The sequence below is a fragment of the Balaenoptera borealis genome (assembly GCF_965194805.1).
Source record: "Balaenoptera borealis genome assembly, chromosome: 12".
NCBI classification, from domain to species: Eukaryota; Metazoa; Chordata; class Mammalia; order Artiodactyla; family Balaenopteridae; genus Balaenoptera; species Balaenoptera borealis.
The window spans coordinates 29531071-29547101 of record NC_138869.1 but is presented as its reverse complement, the minus strand read 5'-3'; the positions used below and the strand labels follow the sequence as shown (position 1 = coordinate 29547101).

Genomic DNA, 16031 nt, shown 5'->3' with positions numbered 1-16031 from the left:
ATCTGTTCCAATTGTTTTTTCAATTTTCTTTTGACAATTTTAAAATTATTTCATCTCAAAATAAGCCATCTTCCTTTATGACGTCTGGGTTTCCTATCATCCATTCATTTATTCATTCATTCAACAAATTCTGGTGGGTATTTTGCTATGCACTAGATATTTTTCTGGGTATTGGAGAATTTAACAAAAGAAACATGGAACAAAATATCCTCATACAGTTTAAATTCTTGTGTAGGCTAAAGTAACTACATCGAGGTTGAGAAGGAAAGCCAGATAATCCATTAACAAATATGTCAGGTATTGGTAAATGTTCTGGGGGAAAAAAAAAAAGAAGTCAGAGGAAGGGAAAAGGGAGTGACCTGAGTACTATTTTAGGATGGTCAAGGAACAATGCTTTAAGGAAGCAGCATTGGAGGAGAGATCTGGAAGGAAGCGAGGGAACAAAACTGATGGGTATCTGGGGGGCTGGTCCTGGGGGAGGTCCCAGCAAGCGCAGAGGCCCCAAGGTGAGAATACGTCTGCTGTGTTTGGGAACCAGTAAGGTGGCCAGTGCAGCAAGAGGCGACTAAGAGAAAAAGGAAGAGCAAATACTTGAACTTGGATATGCTTTTTACTTTCTAAACTTGTAAAAGCATTTGTCCATAATCAGATTTTAATGTTTTGTTTTTTGGGTTTTTTTTTGGCTGCGTTGGGTCTTTGTTGCTGCGTGCAGGCTTTCTCTAGTTGCGGTGCGCGGGCTTCTCATTGCAGTGGCTTCTCTTTGTTGTGGAGCATGGGCTCTAGGCTCTCAGCCTTCAGTAGTTGTGGCTCGCGGGCTCTAGAGCGCAGGCTCAGTAGTTGCGGCGCACGGGCTTAGTTGCTCCGCGGCATGTGGGATCCTCCCGGACCAGGGCTCGAACCCGTGTCCCCTGCCTTGGCAGGCGGATTCCCAATCACTGCGCCACCAGGGAAGCCCCTCAAATTTTAATGTTCTTTAAAAGTTTCGGATTAATCTCTTTTTATTCCAAATGGGAAGCTGCTTGTCCTAGCACCATTTATTGAATCTTTCCCCACTGCTTTTATATGTCACCTTTACCATAGACCACTGTCCCACAATACTTGGGTCGATTTTTGGAGATTTTCTAGTCTGTCACAGGAATCTATTCCTGCTCCAATACCATACTATTTTCATTTCTGTAGCCTTATAATGTATTTTACTATCGGGTGGGGCTAGAACCTTTCATTAACCTCTAGTCATCTTCACAGATACCAGACCTTGGCTGGTTCTACTTTCCAGCTGATGAAAGAGCTTAAAAACCACTTTATTAAATTCCATGGTGATAGGAAAGAGGAAGAAGCCAAGAATCTACTAAAGCTTAAGTGGGAGGTGGGGACCTTCTTTCCAATCTAAACTCCTAGCCCTCAACATCAATACCAACCATGTAAGAGTAACCTACACTACTTTGTGATAAGAAGGCGTATGGACTGCTACACTGGACAGTCAGCGAAATCATGTTTATCTGGTCTGATAAACTGATGTGATTCTATAAGTCCTGGAGGGCTGGGCTATGGTGTTGACTGATGGCTCTCAAACTGTGTTCCCTGGGCCAGAAGCAGCAACAGCAGCGCCTAATTTATTAGATGTAAATTCTAAGCACCAACCGAGATCTAATGAATGGGAAATGAGAGGGGAGAGGAGCAGCCCTCCAGGTGATTCTGATGAATACCGAAGTGTGAAAATTATGGTTGAGAATCTATAAGAATCCTCTGGAGCCAGGCACATAATATGGTGTTTAAGAGCCCAAACAACAGTCAGGGTTGTCAGATTTAACCTTGGTTTGAGTACTAACTAGCTGCGTGACCTTGGGAAAGTAACTCACTTGCAGGCTCTCAGTTTCCTCATGAAACCAACGTGGATGATGGTGTTTCTCTCATAACAGGTTTCAAGAATTAAATAAGAATACAAGAAACACGCTTAGAATATAATGTCCCTAGCACACTGTAAATGTTCAATTCATGATAGCTAACATGATGATAAAAAAATCATAATTTGCTTTCATTTTATTTCACATAATTTATTCTGAAAAGCCTAGATCCATTCATGCTGGTTTTAACAGAAATCGGGGAATGAGGAAGTACAATTAATGTTATACTTCTTCTGACTGTGTTTACGGAGAAGTGGCAGGGGGCAAAGGGGATAAGGATGGGGGAGGGATAGAGTGAGTCAGCTCCGGCAGGATTTTGTGGGACCTATTTCTAGGATGATGAAGAATTTCCTTTTCTAAGGAAGCCCACTTTTTTTCCCTTTGAAAGCGAATCGGTTATACAGCCTAGAGATTAATTAAAAGGCCCTAGGGCGAGAAGCTCTTCCCACAAATAACTGTCTACACACTTCCACTTCATTTCCTATACATCTCCCTGGCAAGGCCCAACAAAAGCTCAAAGACGATGGATGGACTTCATAGGGTGACCCAGGGGTCAACTGATTCAGACAGCTGAATTCATCAATATGGGCAGCAAATTCCATCTCAGAGTTCCCTCTGCTAAGAGCAGCTTGTACAATCCTGTCCTGTTGCAAACATTTAACTGGCCCAGAAAAGACAAGTAAGTTGTATTTCCCACAAAGGTGCCCCAGAGTCAAGGCCCAGCCCTCCCACACCACTGTACTTTCACAAATAACACGTTTAGAAAGTCCAAATTGGGCACACTGCTTACAAATATGAAACTGTGTATATATATTTACATACATATGTGTATATATATACATGCTTTACTTCCAGAATTATTATAATGGGTTGAATAGTGGTCCCTTCAAAGATCCACCTGGAATCTCTAAATGTGATCTCATTTAGAGAAGAGTCTTTGTAGATATAATTAATTTGATGAAATCATCCTAGATTAGGGTAGGCCCAAATCCAATGACAAGCCCTTCGAAGAGAAGAGAAAGGGACAGAAACCCAGAGGAAGAACACTATGTGGTGACAGATGCAGAGAACAGAGTGACACATCTGTAAGCCACGAAGGCCAAGCACTGCCGAGAGTTCCCAGAAGCTAAGACAGGCAAGGGACGGATTCTCCCTCAGAGCCAAGAGGGAGCGAGCCCTGCCGACACCTTGATTTTAGACTTCCAGCCTTCAGAACTGTAACAGGACCCATTTGGTTGTCTGAACCCACACAGTTTGTAGTGATTTGTTTCAGCAGCTCTAGAAAACTAGTACAACCACATAAAACTCTACCATAAAGAAACTAGACTAGAAGGAAATCACACCCTAAAGCTAAGAGGTCTATACTCCTTCCTCGTCATGTGATGGAGTTAACGCTTTTTTTTTTTTTTTTAATAAATCATTTGACATTGCTGAATTTTCCAAATTGTCTACACTGCACACTTATGCAACAACTGGATCAAAATGAATGTAAAATAAGAAATAAAACTGTCTTAAAACGCTGTTATCATCAAGGATTTTGAAGTTTAAAAAAAATTATCCAAAATCCCTAGCAGGTGGACACATCTATTAAATGCTTTTGTTTGCCAGAGCAGAGGAAAACATACGTATGTGTCCTTCCCTGTGGCTCCAAATATTCCAGACCAAAGGTGATGGAGACTCTCCCAGATATCTATTGTCTCCAAATCTGGGGCTTCATAAAGATGAAAGAAGCCTGTCGTTATGATTTCCAAACAACTCACTAAGTCGCTGGAGAAGCTCCAAAGGCCCAGTCATCAAGGATGCAAATGCGCTCCTGGGTGCCTGATTGCGGAACAAAAGACTTTGAGAAATTATATTATTAGAGTCATTTCATAGTGTCGTTGAAGAAAGAAAACACCTGCATTCTTTTAATAAGTCCCCGGGAGGCCTAATTCCTCAGCACGGAAACTTGGAGGACCCGCTCTGGGTGTTACACGTACACATAATGAGTCAGTTTTAAAGAACTGTGAAAGCAGTTTCTGCACCACCAAGTAGTTTACCAAACATAAAATCAAATAATGTTCTCATTAAATGCCTTCTGACAGTCAAATGTGCTTGGGTCTGTTTTGCAACATGGTGTCAGAATTGGTAAAGCAATGGGGAGCAGAAGTTCAAAAACAGGTCCAAAGACTGGATAATGACCATTTTCTTTATTTTTACCTTGTTTTGACCTCAAATTGGCTGCTGAAGGGATGCACTGTAAACTCCCTCCCTTGACTGATCCCTTTGGTGGATGTTTCCTCTAGGAAACATGCAAATGGCATTTCTGAAGAATGCCCCCCACCTGCCTGCTTTCACAAACTCCCCAGAGCCCCCAATTTAACACCAAAGCTATAAACAAGCGGAATGGAGCCTCCTTTAATGTATGCAGATCTGATTAGAAAATTACAAGTAGCCTTTTACTGGAAATCGCATTATATTTAATTCAATTTCTCACCTTTCAGATACCCCAATAAGCTCAACACCACACCCTCTAATTTTATAGGAGTTTCATCTTTAAGACCCCAGCCTCAAGTAAGCCAACTAGCCTAGGGTTCTTCAGATATCTGACAACAGTTAGATCTCATCCCCTAGGCCAGTGAGAATATAAGATTCTGTTTTTGCCAAGGTACTGTTTTATATTTAGACCAGGTGGGTCAAAATGACAAAGCTTAAGAGTCTCTCTTGGTTAAAGAATTTGTGATCTCAAGCCCTCAAGACCTGGTTTTGAATCCTGGCTCTACTACTTATTATTTGCATGACCAAGGGCATGTTACCTAACTTCCCTGGGCTTCAGTTTCTTCAGATTTAGAAAGGAGAAGGTAAAATACATGCCTCAGAAAATTGTTCTGAGGATGACAAGAGGTGATGCATGAAAGAAGCCAAGCACACAGCAGGTCCTCAATCATATCCGCTCCATCCCAAGAGCCTCTCCAGGACAGGGAGGATTTAGCTGCTTGGATGTTTTGCTTATTAGCACAGCTATTCCCACCAAGTGGCACCTTTATTCCAATCTGCCATTCTTATCATCCTTCCAATAGTACATATTCCCTCACTCACTTCTTCAAATCAGCAGTCACAACATCAGACGACTATAGCAGCCAGCCAGGAATGTAAATGGGTGAGGCAGGTCAGGTAAACAATAGGGAATGGTGGGGATTGTGGAAAAAGCCGAACACGTGTGTTCTATCTAAAACAATGGAAGGAATACGAATTGCCCGAAATTTTCATAATTTTTTCATTATTCCAAAGAAAACCTTAAATCTGAATTTTTACCCAAAATATCACAGGTTGGCAACTAATCAAAATTTTAAATCCTGTACAATGTCAACAAAATGTAGGTACAGTCCAGATCTTATCTCAGGAGTTTCCAGGGTATCATCTTGGGTTCAAATATTGTATAAATATCCTTGTTTCTCAAGGCTTAGAAAAGGAAGCTTCTGCTTAAGGACTGGTGACTGTGTAAACGGAAGTGTTTAGCATGGCACACTAGGCGCCACAAAAATTCATACTTATTAAGCAGGCTTGGGTAAAATGAATTAAGTATTGCCTTGATGATGTGTGGTTTTCACCTAGGACATGAGTTTTCATGGGTGCCAGGCACAAAAAAGCCCCTTTTTATATACTGACCCCAAGGGCAGCGTCTAACTGTCGTCTTCCTGTTATAGGTTGCAAATTGTTTTTACAAACATCATATGCATATTTCACTTAAGCAAAGAGACTGTGAGGGTATAAGGTCCAATTCTTCTAAACTCCATTTCGTCTAAAGTGTACCTGTCCCCAGGTGTGTCTGTGATGAGCCATATAAATCTGCTATTCCATCCGGAAGTCTCGTTCCTTTAGACCCTAAATCCTCACATCAGGGGGGACTCGACTCTATCTCTTCTGAGTTAAGGCTCTAAGACAAGAATCATCACCCCCATTTTTAGCAAATGAAGGGCTGTGCCTCATGGTGGGGAAGTGACTTGTTCTCTGTCACATAACCTACAATGTCAGGGCCGTGAATCCAGGTGTTCTTGCTCCTTATCTAATTCTGTTTCCGTTAACCCTTCTTCCAACCACAAACGTATATGGAGCCCACGTTACGCATCATGCCCAATGAGGCACAATGCACACATTATCCCATTTAACTCTCACAATAACCACGTAAGATAACCTCATGGTAATAAGTAATATTATTCCCACATTGCAGATGAGAAAACCAAGGTAGGTTTTCAGGCGAGAAAACCAAGGAAGGCTCAGAAAGGTTAAGTCACTTTCCTAAGGATACTCAGCCTGTAAGAGGCAGAACCAAGACCACAGTTCCAGCAAAGTATCTTCAATGCCTGTCCCTTTAACCACACAGCTAGAACGCTCCCCCAGCAGCCCTTACAAGCTTCATAGAAATTTTTATGCCATTGCCTAGAAATACGCATTTCTTCCCAGAGTTCAACCCCCATGGCTCTCTCATAAACAATGCAGGTAGAATCCTTTTGATTTCAAAATGCTCAGTGACCTAGGAATCATTCCCTTTAGGGAATGCTCCCTCAGTTCACAGGAAATTCCCTCTGGGATACTCATTAATCGCAGAGTTAAAGGAGAATCTTCCAGCTTTTTGAGACCACAAAATAACAAATTCATTAGATTCCCCTCATCCCACCAACCTTAAACAATAGAAGCATAAGGATGAATGACAACCTTGCAACAGAATGTGGATATCACTTTGGGAATTAAAGACAAATAAAATGTGTTTTGAAAAAAAAGATGACTGACATCAGTGCTCTGTGTTTTCTCACTATTCATCAGGTACAAATTGTCACTCAGGGTGATTAAACAAGGATTAATTGCCAGGTTGCTCCACAAGCTGAGATGTTTCAAAGTTTCAGCCCAAAGAAAACACACAAATACACTCCAATTTTTTAAGGAATGGGGGTGGAAGTTGGCAACATCTCTTTGGAGGACAATTTGACAAGAGCTCCACATCAGCATGTCGTACCATAAGAAAAGCTATTGTCATATGGTGTATAATGAGGAACAAGGGAAAACAGCCAAAGCAGCCATGAATCAAAATTATTTAATTCAATGATAACCCATATACTGGATTCTAAAAACTAATAAATATATTAGATCTTTATGTCCTTTATACAATGACATATAAAGATGTCCAAAAAGTATTTCTAAGTATGAAGAAAGTAAGCTATAAAAGACCATATGTGGGGCTTCCCTGGTGGTGCAGTGGTTGAGAATCTGCCTGCCAATGCAGGGGACACGGGTTCGAGCCCTGGTCGGGGAAGATCCCATATGCCGCGGAGCGGCTGGGCCCGTGAGCCACAATTACTGAGCCTGCGCGTCTGGAGCCTGTGCTCTGCAACAAGAGAGGCCGCGATAGTGAGAGGCCCGTGCATCGCGATGAAGAGTGGCCCCCACTTGCCGCAACTAGAGAAAGCCCTCGCATAGAAACGAAGACCCAACACAGCCAAAAATAAATAATAAATAAATAATAAATAAATTTTTTTAAAAAAGACCATATGTGGAATGTGTATTTTCTATAAAATCTTGTTAATAAATAATTCGAATGAATCTGAAGAAATAAATCCCAAGCCATAAACAACATGTATCTCTAGCTGTGGAGGTGAGTAAACTGTTTCTGTACAGGGCCAGCTAGTAAATACTTTGTTTTGTGGACCATGAAGGCTGTCTCAACTACTCAATTCTGCTACTGTAAAAGCAGCCATAGATGATGCTAAATGAATAGGCATGGCTGTGTTCCATTCAAACTTTATTTATGGACTTAAAATTGAAATTTCGTGCAATTTTTTTTTTTTTTTTTTTTTAAATTTTTGGCTGTGTTGGGTCTTCGTTGCTGTGTGCAGGCTTCCTCTAGTTGCCGGAGCAGGGGCTGCTCTTCGTTGCAGTGCGCGGGCTTCTCCTTGCGGTGGCTCCTCTTGTTGCGGAGCATGGGTTCTAGACGCGTGAGCTTTGGTAGTTGCGGCACGCAGGCTCAGTAGTTGTGGCTCACGGGCTCTAGAGTGCAGGCTCAGCAGTTGTGGCGCACGGGCTTAGCTGCTCTGCGGCATGAGGGATCTTCCCGGACCAGGGCTTGAACCCGTGTCCCCTGCATTGGCAGGCAGATTCTTAACCACTGCGCCACCAGGGAAGCCCGTGATTTTTAAATCTTTCATAATAGCCATGTCTTATTTCAAAATCAGAGATAATACAGATACTTTGGGATGAACATACATATTTCCTCAAAAGAAAAACCTCTATTTAGGTGCTTCAGCTTCTACCAGGCATATTATCAAATGCTAATGACATAAGGAAGGTGAGCTAACCAGCATTTCTTAGCTGCTAAGCATCTTTCCCTACCTAGAGGATTCCAAGAATTTCTTAGGCGCATGCACGTGGACACACACACGCACACACACCCCACCTCCTTTTTTTCCCCTTTTCTTGGCACACCAGTTGACTGAGACAGAGTGGTTTTTCCTACCCAAGCAAAAAAAATCAGTGGGAACCCATTTCTTAGCCAAATTACAACCACTAAAGGAAACCAGGCCGGCATCTCCCCAAATTACCACCCCAGTCGTCAATCAACACAATTACCAGGGCAACTAAGGAAAGATGCTTTTCAAGGCGCAGTCCTGGCTGACCCAGTGAGCGCTGCTTGGGGAACAGCCGCTCTGAGTCCAAGCATCCTGCCTGGAAAGGCTGCCGTTGTCCCCAGACTCACCACTCTGCATAATTAAAATGACTTCACAAGGCTACCATTGCTCTGGGCTTTCCATATCAGCCGCTCATCAAAGTGCAACTCCGGGAGGCTTGTTCTGAAAGCCAGCCTTTTAATGCAAGAGTCAAATCTACATTTATCAGCAAAGCTGAAACGTTAAAGGGATTACAAGGAGCTTAGAATCCACCGGCGGTTCATTGATCTGGTCTTGCCAGCCTCATCTCCACATGCCCTTTAGAAATGGCTTTAGTCTGTTCCCTGGTTCTTTGGTTGCTTTTGATTTTAGCACCATTCTCATCCAGGTTGGAGGGGATGTTTCCTTTAGCTCTGAACCTCCCCAAAGGTTCTCAGATTCCTTTCTTCTAAAACTAAGAGAAGCTACTTGCATATTCCCCTACTAGTGGTACAGACCCGGAGTCGGCAAACATTTTCTGTAAATGGACAGAGAGTAAATGTTTTTGGCTTTGTAATCTGTACATTATCTGTTTCAAGTACTCAACTCTACTGCTGTAGGTCAAAAACAGCCACGGACAATATGTAAGTAAGTGGGAGCGACTTTGTTCAGATAACAATTTATGGGCACTAAAATTTGAATTTCATAGACTGCATATGTCATGAAATATTATTCTTCTTTTGATTTTTTTTTCCAACCATTAAAAAATGTTAAAACCATGCATGGCTTATGAATCATACAAAACAGGTGAAGGGTCTGATTTGGCCAGCAGGACCTAGTCTGCCAACTCCTATTCAAAGTATGTCCCTGCACCAGAAGCCTCCGCATCACCTGGGAGCTTGTTAAAAAAGGCAGCATCTTAGTCCTCTGCCCTCAAGCCTGTTGAATCAGAATCTGCATTTGAACGAGATCCCCTGGTGATGCATATGCCAGCCAAGTTTGAGCATTTCTGGTCCAGAACACAGAATTGTGAAGTCAGACAGGGTTGGAAGTCAGACAGCCCCACTGACTAAGGGGCTGCAGAACCTTAGGCAAGTTATTTAACCTGAGACTCACTTTCCTTAACTATCAGAAGGGGTGTAAATAATTGCACCAACTCCAAGGACTGTTGCAAGTGAAAGATTGGAAGGACGTGAGACACTCACCTGGCATTGTCAATGCTTTAAACATGGCAGCTAATATGACAGAAGATATTACTATTTTTTTTAATATGATTTTTGGAGAGATAAGAATACTCATTTAGGGTTCACAATTTCCAATCACTTCCAGGACCTGACAGGTCACCTAAGTGTTCGAAGAGATCCCCGAATGCGACTGGAATGTTGGTGACTAGGGTGAGTCAAGGTCACACCCATCTAAAGGGAGACCTCTTGTGTGCTGCCACTTACTGCCACATAGGAAAGTCGGCCCCACGTTACCACATCTTTGGATTCTTCAAGAGAAGCTGGAAACCTGGATTTTAATGTTAGAAAAAGCCCCTCATTTAATGCACTGTGCAGACCAAACGAAACCCATCCACAGGCTGGATGTGAGCCGAGGGCCTCTAGTCTGTGACCTCTGCCTTAGAATAGAGAAGTCACAAGAGGCAGGGAGTCACAGGGAAACCAGCCTGGGTTTTAGAGCCAAATCCCAGCTTCATTCTCAGTAGCCAGGAGACCTTGGGCCACTGTTTGAACAACTGTGAGCTTCAGTTTCTCATCAGGAAAATCGCCACCTCTGCCTCATAGGTTTTGGTGAGGATGCAACAGAAATGTACGTATCAATAAAAAGGTGGGGAGACAGCTCTGGACAGAGTAAGTACACAGCCTTGTCACTGCTGATGCTGCTTTGGTATCATTATTATCATCTTTATTCCTCAGTGCCTAGGCATTCAAAGGGCAAATCGTCACTGTAAAAATGGCTATTTCCCCCTCCCTGCTCAAACTGGGTACAAACAAGCAAGTCCAATTAACCCCCACTCAGAAAGCTGTCTCGTGGCAGAGTACACGAAGTGCCTAGTTATTAATGATTTTCTTCTGGCCACAGTCCACAAAGATGCCTTAATCTTCCTCTTAACGAGAATTCCCTCAGCAGCCTGGCCACTGCGGGATTTGTCCTGGGCTGCCTTGAGGGGCTGCTTTTTTGGGGCCAGGTCACCTGTAGGGAGCAGTGCCCATCTTTGCTCCCCAGCTGCCCTACATCAGGTGGAGGAGAGCGCTTTGGCTGACGATTATGAGCCCTCTCCAACACATGGAAACTCCTGTGGGTTTTGTTTTTTTGTGTGTGTTTTTGTTTTTTAGAAATCCTAAAAATCCCCACATTTGCCACCTAAAGGTGTGGGTGACACAATATAAATGGGGAAGGAGAATGAGCCCTCAGGAAAATCTCCATAAAAGATAACAGCCCTCCACAGAACCTTAGGCATCTTTGGTCACACACAGAAGCCCCGGGGGGCAGAGAGCCAGCTAGCTGAAGCAGTGCCAGGTGTTGTAACTCAGCTGTCCTCAATCTTTGCCCTGCACATGAATCAGCTGGGGATCTTGTTAAGGCCTAAAGTCAGATTCAGCAAGTCCAAGGCAGGGCCTGAGACTTCACATTTCTAACAGGCTCCCATGAGCCGGTGATTCTGCTGGTTCCTGCCTCAGGTTTGAGTCAACAGGACCCTCCTCCCTTGCTTCATCTAAGTCGCTGTGCAAATGCCACCTCCTCAGAGAGTCCTCTCTGGACCACCTTATCTAAATTGTAATTATTTGTTGAATGAGGGCAGGAATCCTGTCTATTTTGTTCTTTGCCGTATCCCCGGCACAGCGCAGCACCTGGCACAAGCAGACCCTCAAATATTTGTTCAGTGGAGAGATCCCAGCGTGACGGCTGAGGAAAATGCAACTCAGGGAGCCTGAGTCTTTCGCCCAAGGTCACACAGCTTGGCAAAACCAGAGCAAGACCACAGAGCAAGTCCCTCTGGACTTCAAAGCCCCAGCTCTCTCCAGCACACCAGAAAGGGAAGCGAAGTTTGTTTACAACCCGCTTCCTCCCAAGAACTTCAGTACCTTCGTGCTGCAGGCAGGAACACAATTCCGTTCTGCTTTCAGGAGCTGCCTGCTGTGTGGACAATGGTTTGGAGGGGGAGCATGTGGAAGCAGAGAGACAAGCTGACACCCACGAGCGGTACTATTTAGGGTGCCTTGGTGCTTGGGGGCAAGGGAAATTCACTCTCCTTGAAACAGACCAAAGGCAGCCTTTCCGCCTGTGCCAGGCTAGCCTTCCCTCCTATCCGGATACAACTGTCTCTCCCAGGGGCTCAGAATGCCCCCCCCCCCCAGTCAGAGGAGTGCAAACGGAGCATACTGTGGATTTCAAACTGCCAAAAAGAATATTGTGCCGTAACCCAGAAATGGTTGTCCCCCTTCTCTAAAAGGTCACCCAAAAGCATGCCCGTGAGGGAAAAGGAGGGGGCAAAAAGCAAGGATCTGCTTCCTTTCCAGCAATGGGTGGAAACACCATAAAAACCGCATTCATGGAGGCTTTTCTGCTGCTAGTGAAGAAACTGCTTCTGCATGAAAACCCATCTCAGCCTCATGAAAGGCTCTTTCCGAAAGAAAGGCTCCATAATGGGCTGAAAATCAAATGCTCGTTTTCCCCTCACAAAACCAGCTGGGTTAAAACGGCTTAAGGGTCTCTAAGAAGCTGTGGTCATGACAGTCTAAAGTGACCGGGGACACCCAGCAGCCTCAAGCGAGCTAGTTATGGTGCCTGCAGGGCAACAGCTGAGAGGAAGCTAAAAATAATTGACAAAAGTAGCTAATGTTTATTGTGTGCCTGGTATGGAGCAAACCATGTGTTTTCAATATCTCATTTCATCCCTACAATAAAGCTGAGAGGTTAAGTACCATAACTATTCCCACTTAACGGAATGGGGAAACTGAGAACTAGGGAGAGTGACTGGCTGGAGGTCAGAGGTCACAGAGACCGAAAGGAGGGGAGCCTGGGTACACACCCACACTGTACCATTGCCCCATAGGCCTCTGGTCAGAAGTTGACCCAAAGGCTCCAGAGTAGGGGAGGAGCCGGAAATCACTCTCCTGTTCATCACTCTGCCTTTCCCACCCCCATTAGAGCACAAGATGGATCAAACAGGATCCAACAGCAGCACCGTCACCCAGGATTTGGTTGAAAAAATGACGCTTCTGCACCTATTCCCATGTATCGCCACTTTCACACTGGGGACACTCCAGGGGCCAGTCCAGAGCACACCTATTTGGGCTACAACATCGGCAGGACTGATGGATGCCTATGTCTGCGCATTATATATTTATAAGGTCACCCGGCCTTGCCTCTGCCACAGAAGTTATTAAATGCTAGAGAGCCATAAGGGCTGCACGCAGTGTCCTGAAACAAAGGCAAAGAGGCTGCCAGACCCATCAGAGGCAGGAACAAAAGCATTTAATTTCTGAAGGAGCCGGTTGGGAGTTTCCTTATAACTGGGTGCCCAGCACACATGACCAATTGGCAGAAAGGAGAGAAGCACACACAGAGGGGAAAAAAAACCCAAACCAAACCAAATCAAAGCAGGCCTTTCTCCCCAGTATCCAGAAACAGCATTCTTCAAAGGGACATGGGGGGTGGGGGGGAGGAAGACGCATTAAGCAAGGAGAGAACGGGTTACAATGTTGCAGAATTTTCTCCTGCGACTGCTTTTGCCTTTTCATGAAGTTGCCAGGAAGGATCCATCTCTTCTCTTCATATCACCAAACAGAGGGCCTGGAAGCCTGCACCCTAACTTTTCCCAGCCAGAGCCCCAGCAGCCAGATGTACTGGGAGGGCACCCAGATCCCTTGTCCCCCAAACATAATCATTCCAATCCAGGCTGGGGCTGCCTGGAAGTCAACATTCACGGCACATTAATAAGAAACATCTGGCCACCGAAGAGGGTTGACACAGCACAGGCAGGCAGTGGTGGATTTGTGGTTGGGACCCAGAGTTACAGAGGCTGAATTAAAAACACAATTGGAAAACACCAGCTAGTCCCAAGAATCCTACACATGCTGTACTGCGGCACTTGGAAAAACTGTCGTGCCTAAGTTGAATCGCTTGGGACAGAGTGACTTAGATACACAGAGGGTGGGTGCAAGAGACCCAAAACTCTCACATCAGGGAAATGCAGCCTGAGCCCGGCTCTCCTGCATTCTCAGTGTCTGGTCACCACTTCCACCTTCAATATTTGTAGCAGATGTAGTCCCACTCTTAAAAGAACAGCCTTTGCATTCTTTCCATGTGACTTACGCGTGAATTTAAAAGGCGAAAAATGTGCTTGTGTGCATACATACACATATATGGCATATATGTATAGGTTTCCCCCCTGCAGTGGTGTGTCTTTAGGAATCCCATGTAAGGGGTCCTACCTCCATTTATGCAAGGCGAACCCTGGGCACTGGTCACCACAGGCGTTACATGGCTGGCCTCTCTCGATCCGCCCCAGTCCGGTCAACTTCAAAACAAAAAGACAACACAAGCATGTTTCCGCCACCGGGGCTCCCTCCAAAGCCCCACTGTGCCCCAGGCGGGACGGCCTGCCTCTCCCACCCCACCTCCTCTGATTTGACTCCGAAGCTCCTCTCCGAGGTAGGGGATTTGGGGTGGGGCGCTGCCGGTGCCCCTGGGGTGGTCTCTCGCCTGGGGAAGTCTAGGCGGGCTGTCTCTGGCGTGGGCACTAAGCCACCAAGAAATGGCCCTGACTGGCTGGGGCTTTGTCTCCCCCAGACACCTTGGTCACGGGTTTCTAAGAAACAAAAGCAAGACCTTTCTGCTCCCCGGAATCCCTAAGTAGCGACCACCGCGCGCTCGCCTTGGACCAGGCTGGGGCTTCCGGGAAGGGGGCAGCACAGGACACCCCCAAAAACAGCCCCAAAGTCAAGTCCGCGGCCAGAGCTCCAAGAAGCTGGAAGCTGGAGCTTGGGTGCTGGGAATGCGACCTGCCTTAGGGGAAGGGGCAAAGGAGGGGGCTTCCCGGGACGCCCCCGGACCGTGACATTCAGGGTCACGGTTCCCGGTCTGGCTCTACCCGGGACTCGGGACCCGGACTTAACCCCTTCTGCCCCTACGAGCGCTCCCGCGCGCCCGGGCCACACCCCCGCCCGCGGGGCCGGCTTACCTGGGGCCACAGGTGCGCGGCCGCCGGGCGGAAGGAGTCTGGGCAGGGGCGCTCGCGGAGGGCCGGGGTACCGGGGGATTGGCCCCGCTCGGGCGGGGCACACTCACCGAGCGGCTGGAGAGTCTTTTCCGGGAGCTCCGGCTGAACATGGCCGGGCGCCTCCTGCAAGCAGCGCCGTCCGTCGGTCCGTCCGCACCACGGCCGCGAGGGCGGGTCGCCTGGGCGGACACCTTCGGCGGGCACCTTCGGCGGCCGGTGGGCTGTCTCCGCCTCGCAGCCCCAGGCTGGCTCCGGAGCACACGCCTCCCCCTCCTCCCTCGCCTGTGCCTCTCGCCCTCCCGCCCGCAGGTCCCTCCCTCTCTCCCGGCATCCCCCCGCCCTCCCCGGGCTCGCCCCGCGGTCCACGGGCCCTTCCCGTCCCTCCCCGGGGGGCGCCCAGCTGTGCCTAGTTTCTCCCTTTCCCGGCTTCCCGGCCGTCCCACCGGGGGCTTACTCCCTTCCCTCACCTGGGCCCGCCCCCGAAGTCTCGTCCCTCACCCTCGCCGCGGAAGTTAGGGGCAGGGACCACTTCAAGGCCCTTGCTGCTGTAGCTGGGATAGGGGGTGGAGGTGGAGGGTTGGGCGTGGAGATTTTTTTTTTTAATTAAAATATAATTCACCTACAGTAAAAATCACCCATTTTAGTGCACAGTTCTGCCAGTTTTGACTAATTCATACAGACCTGTAACCAGCAGAACGATCAAAATACCGAAGTCCCATCACCACCAAAGTGGACTCTTTTAAAAGTCTGCACCATGCGTGGAATCTATTTAGTATTTCCTAAGTGTTGGTAAATGAGGAGAAGGAGGATGAAAAATGGCCCTGTATCTACTTCTGCAGGAGATGCTCATTAAGTAATCACTGACGGCAAGCTTTGAATCCCCCGTGACGACGTGCCCATTCTTTTTCCACCACTTGCTAGCTAGTGATCTTCCCAAATTAACTGACTTCTTTTTGCTTCTGTCTCCTTATCAATACCAGTTTTAAGAGATATAACAAGAGTCCTAACCTCACAGCATTGTTGAGAAAGATGAGTTGGGACACCTAATAGTTGTTATACATGTTATAACAGGCACAAACTAAGGGCTCATTAAAATCAGCTGTCAACAAAAAAAATTGCAAGTCACGGTGTCCACTTAACGTTGATGTTTCAGCCCAAATACCACCTCCCCTGAGAGAACTTTCCTGATCCCCTATTGTAACATCTCTCACACATGCACTCCCTCATATGGCATGTAGCATACATTGAAGTGATCTTCTTTACTTATTTGTCAAAAGAAGA

General features: G+C 46.3%; 1 protein-coding gene across 1 annotated transcript in view; it reads right to left on the bottom strand.

Moving 5' to 3' along the window:
* PRICKLE2 (prickle planar cell polarity protein 2) overlaps positions 1-15020 on the bottom strand; it is a 358862-nt gene extending 343842 nt beyond the window's left edge. Inside the window, exons 1-2 of the mRNA XM_082344699.1 lie at positions 14819-15020; positions 13963-14048 (exon numbers count right to left, since the gene is read on the bottom strand). Coding sequence (XP_082200825.1) covers positions 13963-14048; positions 14819-14860 — 128 coding nt within the window. The 5' untranslated portion in view covers positions 14861-15020. The remainder of the gene's footprint in view (positions 1-13962; positions 14049-14818) is intronic.
* Positions 15021-16031: the final 1011 nt, after the last annotated feature.